Source organism: Ascaphus truei, chromosome 5, assembly GCF_040206685.1.
Source record: "Ascaphus truei isolate aAscTru1 chromosome 5, aAscTru1.hap1, whole genome shotgun sequence".
NCBI classification, from domain to species: Eukaryota; Metazoa; Chordata; class Amphibia; order Anura; family Ascaphidae; genus Ascaphus; species Ascaphus truei.
In genome coordinates this window covers 288263630-288285482 of record NC_134487.1, presented here as the reverse complement: position 1 = coordinate 288285482, position 21853 = coordinate 288263630, and the positions used below count along the sequence as shown (strand labels likewise).

General features: G+C 43.5%; 2 protein-coding genes across 2 annotated transcripts in view; one reads left to right on the top strand and one right to left on the bottom strand.

Moving 5' to 3' along the window:
• Nucleotides 1-21853, bottom strand: part of SYN3 (synapsin III) — a 210224-nt gene that overhangs the window by 80336 nt on the left and 108035 nt on the right. The window lies entirely within an intron of this gene.
• The window catches only part of TIMP3 (TIMP metallopeptidase inhibitor 3), a 38488-nt gene that overhangs the window by 10103 nt on the left and 6532 nt on the right, over nucleotides 1-21853 (top strand). The window contains exons 2-3 of the mRNA XM_075602525.1: nucleotides 16376-16458; nucleotides 21659-21770. Of these exons, the coding sequence (XP_075458640.1) occupies nucleotides 16376-16458; nucleotides 21659-21770 (195 nt within the window). The remainder of the gene's footprint in view (nucleotides 1-16375; nucleotides 16459-21658; nucleotides 21771-21853) is intronic.

Genomic DNA, 21853 nt, shown 5'->3' with positions numbered 1-21853 from the left:
ATACACACATACATAGATACAGACAGACAGACAGACATACACAGTATATAAAAAAATCATAAACACACAAGGCCTATTCGCCAAACTACTTTTCTTTAACAATTTGCCTTTACTATTCCTTTTTCAAGCCTAATCACATATGTGACTGCCAGATGAATATGTATAGAATAATTTTTGAAAGTGATTAAAATGTGTCCACCCTTGTGACATTTCTCGGACATCCCTGCCTCACTGCAACTTTGGAGTCACTGCAGAGATAACCCTAATAACTAAATGAACATGCGTTATATATTCTGTACAATGTTTTTGTTTTTCAAACCTAAATCTAAAAAGTAACTATTTGTTAAATCGGCATACAGCTGCTAAAGACAACTGAGAATGCTACATGGCTGAGTGCTTTCATTTTATTGCAAGTCCAATATGTCGCTAAATGAGTCTGTTCCTTTTAGCATCGGCTTCATAATACAACATATGCTTCAAATGGTACGGAAGGTGTTACCCGGCTGAGTGCTTTCTGTGCTCTGCTTCTCCAGAATATGAATGCCTTGCTCCTGCGGCTCTGACAGAGCCAAAAATACTGTACAAAGGTAAAATGCCGGCAGCTAAGTGGCGGGTCAATGGGGCCAATAAAGATGCGTGTTTGGCTGGCACATTAAAGACACAAGGGGCTGTCAAGAAATGACACATCGCATAGTGTGTGTGACCTCCAGGAGCTGCTGGAAAGCAGGAGAGCCATTGTTCCCCATTCATCCTCGGTGCCAATTCATTTCTCTTTGTGTAACGTGAGGCGTGTGGCTTACGCCCTTTATTCATTCCAAAGTGCCGCGCCGGCTTCATCAATCACTATCGGGCTGTAAAAGATCACCCTCCACTGGCCTGATACAGAGAGAACGTGTGCCCGGCCACCAAGCGAGCCAGTCAGTCTGTACACGTGCTCATGCCACAGACCACGGCTCGGTGCCACATAAGCCCACTGATGGCAGTGATATTGTCGTGGCGGAAATGTTCGCAGCAGACGACATCTTCTCAGATTAAAAATGATGGAGTCCTGGTAATTAAATCAGGAAAAATGTCCGAATTCACAAATTTACCCTGAAAAAAAAGGTTAGGAAAAAATTGGAAAATCCCTCCAGAGAATCTCGCTCTCTCTATTCTCTCTCTATTCTCTCTCTATTATTCTCTCTCTCTATTATTCTCTCTCTCTATATATTCTCTCTCTCTCTATATATATATATTCTCTCTCTCTCTCTATATAGTCTCTCTCTCTCTCTATATTCTCTCCCTATATTCTTTTTTATATATATATATATATATATATTATGATCTTTACCAGATGTTGGTCCGGGAAACAGAGACAGCACACAGCCAGGTAAGTACAAAAAAACTGTATTCATGTAAGAAGTACATGGCACTACATCCAACGTTTCGGTCAACAGAATGTGACCTTCCTCAGGGTTGTGCAGTGAATGAGTGCCAGTGAAACACCATATATATATTTTTTCTCTCTCTATATCTCTATCTCTCTTTTTTTGGGGGGGGGGGGGGTGATCCATGGCTATGCTCTCTCTGGATCTTCACATATACGTTTTCTTCACTGATCACCTGTAGTCACTTGAATAGTGTCTCAATATTTATTCACATATTGTTACTTACGCGCGCACTAAAATATTGTGAAATCGCCTTTCCAAATCACTTTTTGGATCCTTACAAATTTACCAAGTTAAAAAAAAAAAAAAAAAGTTAGGTAAAGATTGGAAAATCCCTCCAGAGAATTTGGCTGCAAGGGAGAAAAAAACAAAAACAACCAAATGACTAATACTTGTAATTTATTTTTGAATGTAACTAATCACCTACATTTTGACCTGTACATGCCACTAATATCCGCTCCCTTTGGTCTCATTACAATAGCGCTGGAGGGCGTGCCCCTTTTTAAGAATGCCATGTTTATGTAGCTCACACCCTACTTTATGATTTCGAATGCTTTTAGGATTCTGGAGGGTTGAAGCCCTGTTACACATTAATCCCACTTCTTTTGCAACTGGAAAGTGCTTACATCATAGATTAACCCCTTGGGGTACAGAAGGACCCAGTTTCAGATGTAGGCCTAAATAGTTTTGAAAACCACAATGATAATTTTTTTTTTTTTTTTAAGAGAATAGTCATTACACATTGCTTTTTGTTGGGGGATAATTAACTAAAATTAAGGCCCCTATGCAATATGCTGTGAAACGAGTTTTAAGGCATGTGAATGTGGCCATATTTATTTATCCCAGTAGCTCTTTTATTTGCCCCCACATTCCCCCTCCTTCTTTTTTTTTATTATTTTTTTTTTTTTTTTTGGGGTAGTTCTGGTACCTCCTGGTTTCCGAAATACTAACCGGTAAAAATACAAGCACTCTATCCCCTCCAGGGGAAACAAAATGGCGGATCAAATCTCATGTTGCTGCTGCATTAGAAATTCTGTTGGACAGAGGCATTAAATGGTCCTAGAATTGGTTTATATGGGCAGTTTTTTTCAGAAAAATTAAAGTTGCAAGTGTGGAGAGCAGTATTTTTTAATAACTTTTTTCAAATGTATTTTTTTGGTTAAGGAACCCTATTATTATATTGTGAAATTCTGCGGAACCCCAACCCTCTCTAATAGCGCATCTGAGATAAGATACATTGTAAGGAACCCCAACCCTCTCTAATAGCGCGTCTATCAGATGCATTGTAAGGAACCCCGACCTTCTCTAATAGCGTCTGAGACCAGATGCATTGTAAGGAACCCCAACCCTCTCTAATAGCGCGTCTATCAGATGCATTGTAAAGAACCCCAACCCTCTCTAATAGCGTGTTTGCACCCAGCTGATCTAGGGCATCGCAAACCAGGGCGGGTTCCAGGGAGAAAGATATGTTTCAGACAGTCCAGGGGGAGCACATATGGGAAACAAAAGACAAATAAAAAACTATTTAAGTGCAGACGTTTTGGATAAGGAGATCAATGATGTGTTGAAAATCTTGGCTCTAAAGGTGAATCTACTCACAAGATGATAGTGGTTATAAATGCCCTATCTGCTAACTGCATTTTATAACCACTATCATCTTGTGAGTTGATTCACCTTTAGAGCCAAGATTTTCAACACATCATTGATCTCCTTATCCAAAACGTCTGCACTTAAATTGTTTTTTATTTGTCTTTTGTTTCCCATATGTGCTCCCCCTGGACTGTCTGAAACATATTAGCAAGTTATTGCACTAACAATCTCATGGTACACTGTATGTCACCTGCTCAGACATAGCAATGGAGTGTCGACCTATGTTGCTACATAATAGCAGTGGCGCCCAAATATAGTGCTTTTCTGTGCGCATTTCATGTCTTCCGAACGTCCCAATGAAGCTGGAGTTACTGTGCAGCGAAACGTTGCTAATAAAAGTTACAAGTCGGGTGTGCCCTTCTCTACACACTTGAAATTGACCTTATCTGCACGGAAAGTGCACCCAGCATTCCAGTTGATACAAGTGCATCCCAAACCTTTCCACGCTTGCAGAACAATGAAAGCCACTAGCCATTTAACACCTCTTCTGGCCTAAAATCTGATCTCCAGAAAGCCCAGTGGTAAATAGAATGTAATGTTCCTAATTGTATCTGTTATGTGTTCCTACAGATGCAGCTACGAGTATTCTAACACTGCTTTGAAAAATCTGGGGCTATCTCCCAGTAAGGCTTTGGTCCCGCTGCGTCCGGCGGCGCGCGTTCCTCACCAGCAGGGGTATCCTTTCCTAGCCGGTCCCAGTCCCCCCTCGCTGCACGGCTCACTACGCGCTGTGACGCGTCAGCCGCCAGGGGATGCAAGAAAATTGTGATCCCGAGCGGTGACGCGTCACGTGGTGTGCTGATGAGCCTATCAGCGCAGGGGGCGGGAGCGAGAGCTGTCAGACAGCTTCCTCCACAAGGTAGGGGGTGGTGTGTGTGTGAGGAGGGCATTTGTGGGGGAAGAGGGAGGGAGCAGGAGCTGCTTGCCTTCCAGCAGCCCGCAGCAGCTCCCTCCTGCAGCCCGGGAGATCGAGACTGAGCCCGTGGAGGGAGGGGGGGGGAGAGTAGCGGGTTCCTCCGCTCAAACCACGACCCCCCTCCTGCTCCGGCTCCCTACAGACCGCATATCGCGGTCTGTGCCTGTCAGCGCGCCGCCTGTCTGCAGTGCGGGCGCGCTGACTGAGGGAGCGGGGCCTTAGCCTAATGCTGCAACATTTCTGCGAAATTTCTGCAGAAAGACTAATGGCCCATCGGATTAACACAGCGGGGGTCCCTGGTCAGCTTGAATAGGACTGCCAGGGACCCCCGCTGTGTTAATCCGATGACCCATTAGTCTGTATGCAGAAATGTCACAGAAATGTTGCAGCATTAGTGGGAGATTGCCCCAGATTTTCCAAGGCGAGTGTTCGGATACTCGTGGCTGCACCTGTACCTACGTGAGCGAAGTTGCAATGTGTGATGCCCCAGGGCGGATGACGCTTCGTTGGAAGCAAATCTAAGCCGATTTAATTTGTTCTGCACCCTGTGGAAACCATTCGGCACTGGGGCAATGTGATGGGGTAGCATGGTGCCAGGTTCCTCGTGAACATGCTTAAGTCAAAACTTTACATGGCAAACCTGGTATTAGAATGGAATGGGACGATGAATCTTCGGCAGGAAGTTACACAGCTGGGGAATGAGATGGGGGACACCGAGCGGCGATAAGAAGACCGGATGCACAACATCCGGAAACACGGCTAAGCACACCATATAATCTCCAAGGAAACTTCTCAGTACATTCCTCGGTTTTTAGATTGCATGCTCTTGGGTCTAGATTCTTCTCTCCTGCATTGCATTATTTGTATGGGTGATCTGCCTCCACCCTTACAAGGCTTGAGCTGTGGAACACAGAGTAGGGGTGGAAACTGTATCTTCATTGTCCTTTTTGATCTTGTCATAGTGGATGTAGAGCGTTATCTCCAGGTCAGCAGCATCATTATCTTGCCCTGGTTTTCATCTGCTGGTTACTTGACAACTTTGCTTGGCAGGTGTGACTTGGAGAGTGTATTACAAGGGCTGTTCTGTTGCAGACATGGCCCCAGTTTAGAGGCTGTTCGCACCCATTTTGCTCCTGTCGCTGTGAAGGCGTGTTCATGAATAAGACGCTGGTTACAGTAACAGTGCAGAAATACACAGCCTGGACTGTAGCATTTTATGTAAGAATGCAAAATACCAGCATGCAGAATGTACTTAGCCCAAGAATTCTGCCCCCAAGGGAGCCTTAAAGAGGCTTGTGCTGGAAGCTGTTGGTTTAACCTTGCTCTAGAGGGTCATTCCCAGACCTCCGGCCTCTTTAGCACCCGTTACTTCCTCTTGGTTCAAGTTCAAGTGTGTTTTCCTAATCCTTTTGCTGACAGAGGAGAGGGGGGTGAGGGGGCTGGTGTAATGCATTGCTGGCCGCGACAGGGTTAAAGGGCCTTTTCCTTAAACTGAAGTTTAGTCTAATTTATGCTTACAGAACTAGGCAAACAAATTCCTACTGCATTCTTTTCACTGAATATTTTCTCTAAAGTGCGCAGTGTCAGTAGAATGTGCTTGGTGCATACTGTATGTTCCTTCGCCTTTTCAGACCCTTGCCCGACACTGAGAGATGTTTATATGCCCGTTGGCTTTTTACGTGTACTTAAAGGAGCAATTCTGCCGAGACCTTATTTAAAAATAAATAAATATTTTTTTCATGTATAGAAAGCAGGGGGTCTCCGGAGCTGAACCACGTTAATTTCAGCTTCGGGGACCCCCCTACTTCCCGAGATACTTACCAGAAAATGTGGCGCTGGTGCAGTCTATTCCAAGATACAAAAAATGGTTATTTTTATTTTGTACATTCCCTGTGGATGAAACGTCATGTGGAGCACCCCGTGTATGGTGCGTTTTGTCATCAGGTATGAGAATATAAATGTGCTCACTTAATGCTGGTTTTGTACACCTTGATAAAGCGCTTGTTAGCTACAAAACGCGTAGGTAGTTCTATTTTTACCTTTTGTTTTTCTCGTGGCATAATAAATGATGCTTTTATCATCCTTGGAGATCACCTCCCTATCCATTCTTTTTTGCTAGTAGTGCACCTAGTTTTGCTACTCTTTACACAAAATGGAGGTTTAAACCTTCGACGTTACGTGGGCCAATAGGGAGCTGCGATGGATTCTCATTGACCCGGGGGTCACCTTCTCTGGTAAGTAACTCAGGAAGAAGGGGATCCCTAAAGCTGGAATGAATGCGGGTGTCACGGTTTACCATGACGTCACGTAGCGTCCCGTTGTCATGGCAACGCGGCACCATTTGCCATCGCGCAGCCATGTTAACGGAATTTGCAGGGGGAGATGATGCTGCGAGTTGCCGCTGCTCGGAGATTTTTCAGGTTATCCTGGAGATACGCGGCCCAAACCCGGAGTAGTGTCAACTCTGGTTGTGGGGGTTGTTGTGATGAGAACTGGAGTTGAACACCCTGGTATAGGGAATTATTTACATTATTGCAGGGGGATATTTCTTTTGTGCAGCATTAAACTGTTACTGTTTTTATTGGCTATTTTTATACCGTTTGTAATTGGTACACCAGCTGTATGCTCCTTTTACTCTTCCTCTTCAGCTGCATAGGGTGTGATATGGATTTCGTCCAAAGGAAGGCATATGTCAACATTGGGAAATGACTGACCCCATAAAGGAAATGTGTACCTGTCATATTTTGCATGCTGGGAATATTCCCACGTTTAGAATGTCCAACGTTTAATGGCTCGTGCATCATACAATGATCCGGATCATCTTACACATAACTTACAGGGTGCTCTGCTTTTAATGCTGACATCAGATAGAACTGACTGCCGTTTTAAACCAGCATCCCTCTCTCTATAGGTTTTTTATTTTTTAGGGATAGCAAAAAAAAACGGGAATGGTCCCGGCTAAACCGGGACGTCTGGTCTCCCTAACTGTAGAGCTTTAACAAGTTGTGAAAGGGAGAGAAGTGGGAAATATGTTACTTTACTTGTACATAGCTGTCGGGTTACACCCAGACCTTGCAAAAGCCCCGTTTCAGAGCCTGGATATGAATAGCGGCAAGTTAAGTGTGACGCAACGTCCCGCGTTACCGTAACGGACTTCAGTGGGCACGCAATATTATCGCAATGCCTCATTTGCATATTATTTGCATGTCATCACTACATTATAGTTAACACTATGCTCTTTACGGGAGAAAACATGGCGCAACGTTGTGTTATTGTCCTTTGGAGATACACCGTTGAGTTCTGGGCCTGAATTGTGTGTTCGTGTACAAATTGTAGCAGTCGATTGGGGTTATAGATTATGGTGCCGATCGGTCACCAAAACCATGGGCTGGAAGGGGCCTTTCCGTGCGGTAATGCCTATCAGCAGTATCGCACTTTGAATATAGACTCCTGAATATCATCACGAAGAAACATTTCACTGTTTGTGCCGTTTTTTTGTTGGCTCCCAGTCGTGCCAAAGAGACCTGCTCATTTATTTTGTCATGTCATCAGATTACAACGTGCCACGTGGCTCTTCCCTAACCCCTCCTTCTGACACAATCCCACTGTGACACGGAGTGTTGTCTACTGATCAAAGTCTCCCGGCTGCAAAACTGGGGCAAAAACACCCTGCACTCTCTCTTTCAAAAATATTCCCACAGAAACCAGGAGGAATTTCTTCTTTCATCGGGTGCATCAGTTTTGCAGCCACAAAACTTTCATAAGTAACCCCCAGAGGCCCCCATTCAATGTGCTGTGAAGCCGTTTTCCAGTAGGGATGACAGGTGGCTTCTTGAAAAATACTGGGCACAATGGTGAAAGGTGCGACACGCTTGAGACACACACCCCTTCTCACCTCTCTCCGCTCCATGCTGTTTCCTCCTCTCCTAACACATTCTGATTGGCAGAAGCAGCCAATCAGGATGGAGAAAACTGCCCAGCCCCCCAGCCACAGCCCTGCTCTCTCCCTGCTCAGGGAAATCCCACGTCCCCAACCAAGCCAGACAGCTCACTATGTTCAGAGATGTAATACCGGCATACACATACATGTCCAGTATTATCTCATTTTTATTTTTTGTTACTGGCGGTGTCCGGTTCAATACTGGACACCTAGCAATCCCTACGTTCCCAGCGCTGGAGAAGAGTTCAGCTTCCTTCCAACGAATGGGAGTAAAGTCTTCTCCAGAACAGGGAAGCGACAGCATATCACGTAAGGGCCCAAAAGGATGCAGGATGAAAAATGCCTCTCTGCTTTAGTGTTGCTCCTCTCCGGCAGGAAAGGGGTTAATGCTTTGTAACCATCTGCCAGAGCAGGTGTCCCTAAAACAATGAGGAGAAGAGGGATGAATGGATCTGGTTTAATAAGTAAACACGTCTTCCTGGTGAGGCCTGGTCTCCCACACACACAGGCTGTGGTATTTAGGTGGGAGGGCAGGGTAAGTTTCCCTCCCGCTTCACTGCCCCCCAGAATACTTCCTGCGTGCCCCTGGTAAAGGGTAGGATTGTTTGTTCCCATTGTACATACGTTAGCAAACTCAAATGTTCCCAAACTGTTAATGAGGTCCAAACACACACTGATACACACTGATACACACGAACACATTTATGTCTGAGCTTTATTATTTTATTTTTTTTACAGTACTTTTCTTAACGATCCTTTTTTATTTTTATGCTGCAGGGATATCTGACAGATATAGAGGGATATCACTTTGCTTCTTGGGAAGTGTTAATAAATAGAAAATAAATTGTCTTCGAAAAAAGGTGAAACAATTTTAAGGAGAATCTTAAAAACAAAATCCTCTATTTTTGATATAGTGTGTGTGTGTGTAATTTTTTTTTTTTTAATGTTTCCCCACCATCTGTTTAAATAGATTTCACACTATTTATTTCCTAAAGCATGCAGACTGGAATCCCAGGAAGTGTTGCAGTGTTTAAGGGGATCTGTGGTATAGGCAGGAGGAGTGTTTGATTAACAAGACCTGTTGTATACACACGCCTTTCTCGTGGGATCCCGTCAGTCCTAATGTAACATTGCACGTGGTACACCTCATAACATTGCACTGAGCTGCAGTCCATTGTCTATGCTGCCTCTTCCTTGGTAAAAAAATAAACATGCTGCAGTATAAATCGGTGCTGAGCATTATCACACATTCAGCTGTCTAAAAGTGCAAGTCAACCTAAGTCAATTAACCACATCAATGCCACAGGGGCATGCATTACACAACAAAATAGGTGCAAAAATACATTAATAAAAATCCTGTCTCTGAACATATATTTATCTCCAGCCTAACACAAGAACTGCCGTGATCCATCCAGACAGCAGAAGATACTGCATAGCTTTCTGTGCATTATCGCCCATCTCAGTATATTGATTAATTAGGGAAGGTAGTTGGCTGTAAGAGTGACACTCATTCACTGTACTGTCCTAATACACTTCAATGCAAGTTACCCGTTAAATGAGTGAGAGCAGGAAGGCCTCTGATAGTGAAACCGAGTACACTAGCAGTAAAGGTGTCACTCAACACGCCTTACTTGGCTTCACCAATATGAGCCATTTCTTCTGTGTGTTTTCAGTTGGGGACCATGTGCATTAACTCTGGCTTCTGTGCTTCTGGGACCTCATCACTGTAATTACAGAACTAGCCAGATGTCCACGGTGCTGGGGCTAAACTAGCACTCAACAGTTTTTGGTTTGATATGTTTCTTCCTTGTGGAATTGAAAATATGTCCAGGCCCATAATCTTCATATCTAAACTCTAACACTATAATTGAGAGACCGGTTTAGTTGCATCAGTATGATGTTTCCCCCCCCCCGCATTTGTAATGTATAAAATGTGCTAAGTTCATACTGTATGAACAGCCATGACTTTTAAAAAAAATATATACCCCTAGATATATACCCTAGGGTTGCCAGGTGACTTCGCCAAAATTACTGGACACAATGGTGAAAGGTACGACTTACTCGAGACACACACACCCTTCCTTGGCCCCACCCCCAGGCTTCTTACAGCTCCTACTGCTGGGTAATGCAGCCAATCAGGATGGAGAAAGCTACGCCACCCTCTAGCAACAGCCCTGCTCTCTCTCCCTGCTCAGGGAAATCCCACGGCCCCCCGAAGCCAGTCAGGTCACTAAGTCCAGAGAGTTGTTACCGGACACATACATGTCCAGTATTAGCTAAAAAAAATTACTGGACAGTGTCCATATACAGGACAGTCCGGTTCATACCTGGCAACCCTACCTTGTACTGACTTATTTATTTTTGCTTGTATAGCGCTGCTAGTATTACGTAGTCAGGGTCTTTACTCACTGAGACACTCCCTCAGTCCATATTTTTGTTCTCCTTTAATAAATCTGGTGCTGTTTTGCAGCCCGGATACTTTGATAAATAACTCCTGATCTCATCTAGAATGGGGGGGAAAAAAAGAAGTGATGTCATTCACCACCGCACCCCATGTCACATCCACGCAATCATTCCCGGTGAGGGTTTTCATCAGATTTTGAATAGTGCTTTGGTTTCCTGCCCGGCTCTGAAAAGTCGTCCTGGGGGATGTTGCACTATTACCTGATTCGGTTTCTATCACCGAAATGACACAACACCATCAGAATATCATTTGTCCATAAAACTTTGCTGGTCTATTGTGGGAGCCTGCCACTTCCGGGAGCCTCCGCCTGAGAGCTTTGGAATATTTGACACCCATCTGATCATCCTGTTGGCTGAGCTGCAGGAATGAGGTATGCTTTGAACTATAAGCCCCTGAGTCCCGGCTCGTGACTCTCGCCCCGGGATACATGCTTCCAGTGGCCTAGGAATAGCAGAGTTCTATTTCTGTTCATGTAGGACTTGTTTGTTTTGACTTGCCCCATGGCATCCTGGGAAATGTAGTCCCCTTTTGTGCATGACCAAGGATGCTGTTCCACACTGGCTTTTTCCAGTTTGGCGATCCTCAAGCTTGCCTACAAACATCCAGCAAAGTAATACTGGTGCCCACTCTAAGCTCGCACAGTGCAAATGGCACTATGATTAAAGTAAGATAATCAAGTCCAGATAGGGTTGCCAGGTGTCTAGTATTGAATCGGACTGTCCTGTATGTGGACACTCTGTCCAGTAAAAAAAATTATTGGTCATACTGGACTGTATTTGTCCGGTATTGCCTCTCTGGACATAGTGACCTGATCGGCTGGGGGGCTGCAGGATTTCCCAGAGCCGTGAGAGCAGGGCTGCCGCTTGGGGGCTGGGCAGCTTCCTCCATCCTGACTGGCTGCTGCCGAGTAATGTAGCCAATTGCGAGGAGGTGTCAGGGGCCTGCGGGTGGGACCAAGGAGAGGCGGAAACCACATGGAGCGGAGAGAGGTGTGTGTGTGTGTGTGTGTGTCTCGAGCACCTGTGAGTCTCAAGCACGTCACACCTTTCACCATTGTGTCCAGTATTTTTGGAGAGGCCACCTGGCAACCCTAAGTCCAGGGGTGGCCAACTCCAGTACTTGAGGGCCAACAACAGGTCAGGTTTTCAGGATATCCCTGCATCAGCACAGATGGCGCAGTCTTTGACTGAGCCACCTGTGCTGAAGCAGGGATATCCTGAAAACCTGACCTGTTGTGGGGGGTCTTGAGGACTGAAGTTGAGGTCCACTGACCTAGTTCCATTCCAAGCTCGTTGGCACCAGGGGTGTGGAATACTACCACTATTGTATGTACAAATTCTCAATTGCACTCTTTTTCATGAAAAATGTATTACACTTAAGAGAGCCTTTTTCATTTACCGAGTATAGATATTGTGCAATCCTTTGCAAAATGACATCAAAAAGCCTTTGTCCCGTTACAGAATACATTTTGTAGTAATGTTCACCGTTCTTGAAATTACCCACAAAACCCCATACATTCTTAAAGCATTTCTGTGCCTACTACACCCCACTATTTAGCAGGGTGAAAGTGGGGGGGGGGAGGGGTGGTTGCGAACCAGGTGTCGACTTCTATTCCTGTGAATTCAAGTTGGTGCATTACTGGAAGTTCACCTGCTTATTACTGTATTGGCAAGGGACCAACTTAATTTCCACTGCTACACAAAGATTGTATAGCAAAATATATATGTTATATTTATGCCCTGGATCAGTTCAGCATTACTCTTGACGCCTGAAAGTCCTCATGTTTCCGGGGCTCTGGAAAGCGGTTCTATAGATGCCAGTTCGCAACCTCCCTATAACCTCCGGAGGCTGGTAGCAACCCGGCAGCTCAGGTTTCTACGCCCTAGATGCCAGGGATACCAGATGGATCTGAATTTCCTGGTGCACACGTGTGAGGAGTTTATGGAAGGAGTGTGCTCATGGGGGAGGGGAAGGGGGGTTAGGAGAGCAACACAAGGGTCATCAAGGGACAATCCAAACCCGGCATAAAACCGAACTCACGCGCTGACATGTTTAATATAGGCCTCTAAAAAAAAAAAGGGTTTCAAATAATCATACTTGTATGGGTTGTTATTTTTTTTTACTTTGAATGTTTCCATGGTAACCAGATTATTTGGAGGGTTTTTGTTACCTTTACCAAGTTACATTTCTTTAAGGAAGAGAATGACCGTGTTAAATTGTTTTCAAAATGGTGTATTTTCTTGCACTCACGGCGACTGCATCGTTAGTTCCACAGCAAGTCCTAATTTTAACAGGGTCTGTGCTCTCAAAGGGCATTGAAGGGGTTAACAGGATTCCCAAAAATACGTTTGCCGTTTTTTGTTTGTTTGTTTATTTTGACAGAAAATGACGGGAAGATTTCAGAGGGAAACGTGTGTAGAGATAACACACAACATTAAACCCTGGGAGTGAGACTCATTCACTTTTTGGAGGGAGGGCGATGTTTTACCATTTAATAAGCTTTGTGCCTTTTTTAAAAGTTGCCGTCTAGCAAAAGGACCCGACATCATGCATTATTTTTGCTTGGGTCTACAGTATATCCGGTGTACAGAAACGGCCTTGCAATTGATTCAGATACTTAGTCAGAGGAGCTGAAACTCGGTCTCACCTTGATATATATATATATTATTTTTTTTTAAGAGAAATTGTAAAAATACTCGGCTCTTAATTTTTTTTAATTATTTTTTTTCATTTATTTATACAATCCACCTTTGTTCATCAAGAGCCAGTTATAACATTTGTTGCCTGAAGGGGAACCTGGCAGACATTTTGTTTCTCCCACTTTAGTAAACTGCAGACAGGTATCTGAACATGAAAAGGCATACATCGAATAATTTTTTTTTTTTATATATATATTTCTTGATCCTACTGTACAGTAAGATGTCTGTTTTCACCTGTATGTTTTTTATTTTTTTTTAAACTTTTTTTTTTTTTTTTTTATTCCTACAAAATTAACCCCAAGCGTAAATTAATATGGCTTCTAAGCACCTCTTACTTGGTGACATTCGTAAACCTCAAATAACCTTATCTGAGAAGATTAAGATACACAACATTTTCTGATACGACCCTTTGATGTCTCCATAGAAAATAGTGTTGTGCTGTCTAGTGGAGAAAGTGTGAACCAACAGGAGTCTCCATGTGGACACTCTAATGCAGGCTTTTGGGCCTTATTAAATAGAAATTAAACTGAACTGCTAAAAAAAAAAAGTGGGTTGTCATAGTGCATCATATGGAGCTCACTTGAAAAATTTGATATTGGTGGAACTGCATTTTTAATGTGACTAAAATCTTTATTTCACAACTTTATTGGCAAATGGAACTGCGCCTTTAAAAGGCAGAGTTCTGTGAAGCCTCACCGCATCATTTAAATGCTTCAGGGCATTGCGCTACCAGCTTTTCCAGCACGATAAGAGTTAAACACCTGGAGGGGCCTGTGTGACACGGTCAGGTGTCAGCGCTGTGTAAGTGATCGCTGTACAAATAAATAGCCTATAATGTTTAGCGGAGTCCAAGAGATCTGAGATTCCATAACCATGAGGGAAATGAAGGGGAAGCTTTGTCCGCTCGGCAGCGGCACATTCCTCATCCCAACGCCTCTCGCACATTTCCTCCTCAGCACATTTTTCATCTCTGACTCCCAGCTCGCTGACCTCCCCAGCTCCTGCTTCTCAACCGACTCGCACGGCGCAGACGCAAACCGGCACTCTGCCCAAATCCTTCTCGACCCCCCCCCCCTCGTCCCACTTCATTGAGAGGCCTGGTAAGCACCGCCCTGGCCCCTCCGGGTACTACAAGGATGAAGTCCTCATCCCCCTCCCTAATCGAACTACAGTACTTGTTACAAATTGACTTTCGTTTTCTCCTTTCATATCCCACTCGTATACTTCAAGTCCAATCTTCCATCTGTTTCCAATTTCAGAGAAATATTGGGGGCAAAAATGATGTTTGAGGGGACTTAACCCTTAGGATGCCTTGTGGGCGCCGGCACCAGTGTGCTGCGACCCCTCCGGCCCTTGTGATCGCTCCGTCACTGATAACGGAAGAAGTTAAGTCCTCTTCCTGTGTAGCGCAGAACGCGATCTCCCCTTCAAAATGAGCAAGACGATCATGATGTAGCTACTAGGACAGGGGTGGCCAACTCCAGTCCTCAAGGGCCACCGTCTGGGCGTCGTTAAGGATATCCCTGCTTTGGCACAGGTGGCTCAATCAGTCCCTGCAGCAGGGTTGCCAGGTGTCCAGTACAAATGAGAGGTAATACTGGACACGTATGTGTATACCGTATTGCCTCTCTGTGCCACGGCTATCTCCGGCTCTTACTCATCGTGATTGCCTACAAGAGAGCCCTTCCACACAGCAGGATATGTCACAGGGATGTGAACCTCTGAAGATCTAAATTAGTGAGGTCGGGGGGAATGGGGGGAGGGGAGTCTACACCCTCCCCCCCCTCCCCACCCCCCAAAATGGCATTTTAATGAAAAGGTGTTGACTTCTATCACAGACCTCCCAGCTGAAGCCAATGAGACGCTGATGCTGAAATTCAGTGAGACTGCATCCAAATCAGCGAGACTCACAGAAAATCACCCAGAGTGGACATGTCGCGTTGTGTTTTTTTTAAATAGAGTTTTGGTTTGTAGGAGCCTGAAGGGAATTAAGGCGTTTATATATCAGTCTACCGGCTGCAAAACTGGGACAAAACCAGTGCAGAAAAACAGCACCCAACATATCAAATAGACTTTTAAAATAAATCTGGTAAAAAAAAAATTTTTTGTTGCCAGGAGATTGATAATTAGACCCCCGAGAGTAGGCAGCTGTGTCAGATGTTACAATTTGGGACTATTTAGTTTTCTTCTAGAAGGAACTTTATTACTATCATTATTGCATACATGCTCATTTCCCACGGGCAGGATATTTAAACCGATTTCCCCCCCCCCCCCCCCCGCCAAATCAGTGCACAAAGCAACTGAACTTTCCTCCCTACACACACATTAGGGGCAGATGTTCACCTCGTAGGATCATCTCCCCACTCTCTGCCTGTGGGGTCCGTGAGGATTCATTGCTTTAGGACAAAGAGGAACCTAGTATTTGTATAGTGGCTTTCCCTTCCAAACTGCTTTACAGTCATATTTCAAAGACTTCGACACAGCCACTTCTAGGGTGGAATTTAGGTAGAACATTTGTTTCCATTAAATGGAAGAAAAGATCAATCCTTTTTTACCCAGGTACAGATGGGTAACCTGGGACTCAGGGAGATAAAGCATTCACCCAACGACACAGGAAGAATAAGAAGCAAACATGGAAATTCTATTTGGACAATAGTGTGTGAAGTTGTTCTTCACAATCTACAGTAGTTGGAAGCCTTGCAACAGGGAGATTCTGAACATGCATATGCTTCACTGAATAATGATGCTGAATTTACACTCCCCACTCCCATCTCCTCTGGGTAATACCCAGCATGCATCTCTCCATACTTCTTGAAGTTGTTTGAAGCTTCTGAGTTATCTTTGCATTTAGGGTCCAGGTTTCACATACATACGCGAGCACGGGCAGAATACACGGCTCGAAAATATTTCTCTTCAGGCACAGTGAGAGGTTCCCTTGAAAGATTGTCGCGTTTGTGTGTTAGATATAGAGAACGTGTATATCATGGGTGGTTCTCCCAGTTTGGAAATATTCTGCATTTTTATCATTAAGTCACAGATCCTATTCAAGATCATCACATTCATATATGTTGATATGTGGAATTCATAAGCACAATACTAAAACAACACTTATCTCTATTAATGATTATGGTGTGTGTGTATGTATATGCAACAAGTATATATATAATATAGGATCTATTCACAGAACTGTTATAGCCATTATTGATTGTTAACTCCCATTCAAGGTTTGGGCTGTGTGCCGTGACACCTCTTACACCCCGAATTTCTTCTCTTTCACAGTGATTCGAGCCAAGGTGGTGGGGAAGAAGCTGATGAAGGATGGGCCATTTGGAACTATGCGTTACACAGTCAAACAGATGAAGGTGAGAGGCCTGACCCCTATCTGTTTTATATGGTCATTGTACATTTATACATTACAAAAGACAAAATGTCCCAGTGCTACATCCAACCTGACAAATGATCATTTTATGTTCTCATAAGCAAGGGTCATTTAGTTAAATTCTTTGGCCTTAGTATTTTAAGCCTACAACCATGTCACGGTGTGGCCCCTCTATAGGTGTTAGAACCTAAAGATGGGCCAGGCCAGGATGTGGTTGTAGGCTTAAAATACTTTGATCGAGGAATTTAACTAAATGAACCTCGCTTATTACCTAGTTAAACTCATCTGTTTATCTTCCCATATGTCCTGTTGGATGTAGCACTAGGTCTTTTTTGTATTTTGCTCTATACATGAGGTCACACTCCCTTTTGGCACAAATATATAGGATGTGGTGGATTTGGGTTCTGAGCTTAGTGGCTGTGTGTGCTCATCTATATATTATCTGGGTGCTGCACAAGATGCAGAGCTTCCAAACGGCTTCACATGGTGGATTTAACCGACGTGACCCAAGTATGGCTTTGTATTGTGAAAGTGGGCTGTGCTCCATTTCCAGGTGATTTATAGCCACTTCCTGTAGAATAAGCAGGTCACTGCGATTATGTTGGAACTTTGTCAGCTTGTGTCAGACAATAGCTCGTTTGTGATTTTAAAAGTCGCTCATTCTTTTTCTCTTTAATTGCCTTTATGATCCCCTTATCATCCTGATCACACGATCTAGTGGGAAAATTACCAATGGGTTTCAACCGGGTGGGATAAAACGTAAAGACTATTTGGAGAGGTGGAATTCTTGTGTGTTTATAGTGTTGTTGTAAAAAGTGCTTTTTCCAAGCACTGGCCCAGGTGAATTTGGAAGTGCTGTAGCATTCTTTCTTCTATTAAGAAAAGGAACGCTGTCTGTGTTGTATATTCTGTGATATACAGCTTAACCCCCTTATAACGCTGTGCTTGGGATTCAAAGAATCACATCGCGTTATAAGCGGATCGCGTTAGAAATGTACAATGGTCTGCATTGTACAATAAAGTATTTAAGATGCCAATAATCGTGTTGTAAAGTATTCATAAATACGAAGATTGGGAGCCACGCTTGCATCGCGTTATAAGCGGGTTCGCGTTGTAACGAATCGCATTATGATGGGGTTGAGCTGTAGTTGTGTGCTTATTGCTGCAGAGTTTTTGGTGTACAATTGTAGTTAAACGTTTTAATACCTATACACAGTACACACAGGTCTGTAAGAATTCTCGTGTTCCATTGGAAGGTGTCACGACCGACCGACTAAAAATCTACATTTGGGAAGCTATGAAACATATAAAATACATATTAAAACGGTTTAACTGCTTTCGCATCCACTTGCAAAGTTGGCTAGCACCTGAACACACAAGCTTGGGTTGGTGCGTTTGTAAACATGTGCGGGTAACCAGGCTCCCCCCCCCCCTCGTTTTCCGCTCTCCTGCGGTATGGTGTAGTGGTTAAGGTGTCTTCATTTTCACGGCTCTTTTCCACCCCGTGACACACACTCTTTGCTCAACTGTGTGATCTTTGGGTAAAAAATGCACCTGGGCAGAGAACCTTATTTTCCAAGCTACATAATAATAACATTGTTCCTTTTCGCCCCTCTGGAGACTGCCATGCAGACAGGAGTGGCAATAATGTGCTGCCAACAACCCACCCCAGAGAGGGCTGCCTGCGCATTATAATTGCAAAAATTCCTTGGAATTGAAAAGTGAATAAAAATGTCATGTTGTTAAAGCGGCAGTGACGTGTCCATTTAACAAATAGCCTATATCTGTGGTGGCCAACTCCCACTCTTCAAGGGCCACCAACTGGTCAGGTTTTCAGGATATCCCTGCTTCAGCACAGGTGGCTCAATTAGTCCCAGCTTCAGCACAGGTGACAATCAATCCCTGCTTCAGCACAGGTGGCTCAATCAGAGGCTCCGTCAAAGACGGAGCCTCTGAGCCACCTGTGCTGAAGCAGGGATATCCTGAAGACCTGTTGGTGGCCCTTGAGGACTTGAGTTAGACCCCATGCCTATATATTAGTATAGCCCTTCCTCCGAATGGGATTCAGAGCTCTGCGGTCAGGAGCGGGTTAAAGCCTTGGCTGTGACCTCTTAATCACGAGGCTGGCTCATTGCCTCACCAAGAGAGGAAAGTAATACTTTGGCACCGAGTCTGAAAACCTGCAACTTATTAGGGGAAATAAAGCTATAGGGAGAAACAGCCAGGCCACATGCCGTCCGGAAAACAATGCTACTATTTAAATGGTGACCCAAGAGGAGCCGTGTGTGGGTTACTGGGGTGGGATTGATATACAGGGCCTTTTGAACCACAAAAGCCCATGGGATTAGTGGATTTGGGATAATAAAGGCTTTTACTTCCCTGCAGGTTGGGGTAAAGATGCAGGACCTGTGACCCCACAGATACAATGTATTATAGCCTCACTCGGCAATACAGCACCATCTCCACCTTGAGTGGTTGACTTGCCTTGAAAAAGTAGTGGCCATTTGCCAGGTTTAGATACAACATAACATTTTCGATTTTATTAAACTTTGGGGCACAACTTTCCTGCTTTAAAATCTCGAAGGGGAGAGGATTTTTAAAATAAATATATGTTTTCTTTGAAAAGAGAATGGTAAATAAGTGTTGAAGTGGGGGTGAAAATACCAATAGTGGTATTCTGTACCATCACTGGTATCTCCAGTATATAAGTGTATATATAGAAATAAGAGTGACCCAGTGTTAAGGTGACCATATTTTGAAAGTGACAAAACGGGTCAAAATGATTTATTAATCATAAATGAATGAATCATCACTCACTCCACTCTCTCTTCCCCCTCTCTATCACTCTCCCTCTCTCACATTCCCCCTTACTCCTCTATCCCTCTTACACCGTCTCTTTCACTCGCTCACTCCTCCTCTCACACCACCACCGCCCCCCTCACCAAGAAAACACACACCTGTCCCAACCAGAAAACACACATGCTCCCACCAAGAAAACACACACACACCTACTCCCACCAAGAAACACACACACACACACACACACACTCTTGCCCCCACCAAGAAAAACAAACACATGCACACACACATTTTACGTTGATGGGGAAGACCTCCAGTCCCGGACATCCGGCGGCAGAAGTGGTGGTAATGGAGTGGTGACGCCGCTCTGCGGACTAAAACGTTTCATATGTTCCGGTTTTGAAATTGCCGCTCCAAAAGTTTAGGAGTGGCAATTTCACCACCGGTCCAAATGAGGCGTCTCACTCAGCCTTTCAGGACACCCGGAAAAGTGCTTTAAACCCGGTATGAGCGGGCACCTTACACAGTCTGAATATAAAGTCCCTGGGCTGCTTATGGGATCGCACCTCACTGCAGGTATTTCCAGTCTGGTTCTTGTATAAAGACATTTTCAGAACATTACAAAAGGGAAATATCTCCAACAAATATAATATTTTTCCATCTGTATTTCCCCACATGTGCAAAATCCAACTGTAGTTTTCCTGTCAGTATGTGATTTAAGCCGGAAACGGGGATATAAAGAGAATTTGTCCAATAAATAAGTCCAGAAAAGTGGGACCGCACCGTAAACGGATTAGATCAGAAAACAAAGTGCAGTTTGTAAAATGGATTAAGAAATAAATCTCTCCCGAGCTCTGTTCCAGACGCACTTTAAAAAAAATCTATTTGTGTATAGACTGTGTGCCACTGCTCTATCTTTCTATATATCTATCTTTACTCTCTCTCTAAAATACAAGCTGAAAGGCATGCATCACTGCAGGAAGAATAAAAGGGTGGTTGAAAAAATGTAAAGGTATCTTAGGCACGGTACTGTTGTGATCTATTTTTCATAGTGGATTGTGTGTGTGTGTGTGTGTGTGTGTGTGTGTGTGTGTGTGTGTGTGTGTGTATGTATATATATATATATATATATATATATATATATATATAGATATATATATATAGATATATATATATAGATATATATATATTAATAATTAGTCCTGTATAATTTTATTGGGTGTTTGACAGTTCTATAAGCCCCGGCATTGAGGGTGTGATTCATTTCCCTTATCAAGTCCAGATGGCACAGTGGGTGGACGTTTAGATATAAGAGTCTTTCATCGGTGGCCAACACTGACTTAAGTCTGAAACACTCCACGTGTGCCAACCTGCCTTTTAGGAGCCAACTTTAGTTGCCAAAGTTGCAGTACTTTCAGGCTCCCCATCCAATACTCCGGCAGTGCAGCTATTGTTTTCTTTTTACAACTTTGAAAAAGTTGTGTTTTGCTGCATGAGTTGATAAAAAAAAAAACATTTATATGATGATATCCACTCTCCTAATCCGCACGTGCTTGGCTTTGTAGGGAAATGTTTGTGTAAAAATTGTAGGGATATTGCAGGCCGTCCACGTGAAGAGGAGACCTGTGAGATTTCTAAAGCTCTCTAACACCACGGGCCATATTTACTAAGCAGTGCTTCTCCATAAGACTTCTTCTGGCACCGGAAGACTCATTGCTGCCCATTTACTTGAAAGGACAAAGTGCCTTGTTGCAAAGCTCTGCGTACTAAATATGGGTCTATATATCTTCTCTATAAAGAGATCTCTCGCTGACCCATTAAAGGGTATGACAACCTATGATATATATATATATATATATATATATATATATATTTATTTATTTTTCATTTATTTATATATATTTAAAAAAAAAAAATATATATATATATATATATATATATATATATATATCCCATAATACTGAGTTAAGTTATGGTGAGTAAAAAAAGTGACAAAAACCCTCCACAGGAAAGCTAATATGCAAATACAACTGTTGTATTTGCATATATATATATATATATATATATATATATATATATATATATATATATATATATATATATATATATTATATATATATTTTTTTTTTTATATATTATATAATGTACTGGTAATTCTTTTCACAAAGCACTCCCTGTGTCCAAAAGCTTACAATCTAAGATTTGTGGGGTCCCTATTTGACATGCTGTGAAGCCATCTTCTACTTCCTACGGATATTTTGGGGATGCTCCCATTGGAATGGGACTTAAAGCTCCCCTGGGAAGGAGGGAACAGCTTCACAGAAATAGTTCAGTATTCAGGGGCAGTAGGAAGTCAACCTGTCCCCTCTCTCTCCTCTCTCCAGATGTACCGTGGCTTCAACAAGATGCCCCAGGTTCAGTTTATCTACACAGAGGCTTCCGAAAGTCTGTGCGGAGTCAAGCTGGAGGTCAACAAATACCAGTACCTGATCACAGGTGAGCTGCGGGACTGATAAAGGCTTCGCTTGACAAATGCATTGCAGGCCCCACTGAGAGGCAGGGGGCGCATACAATGTGTG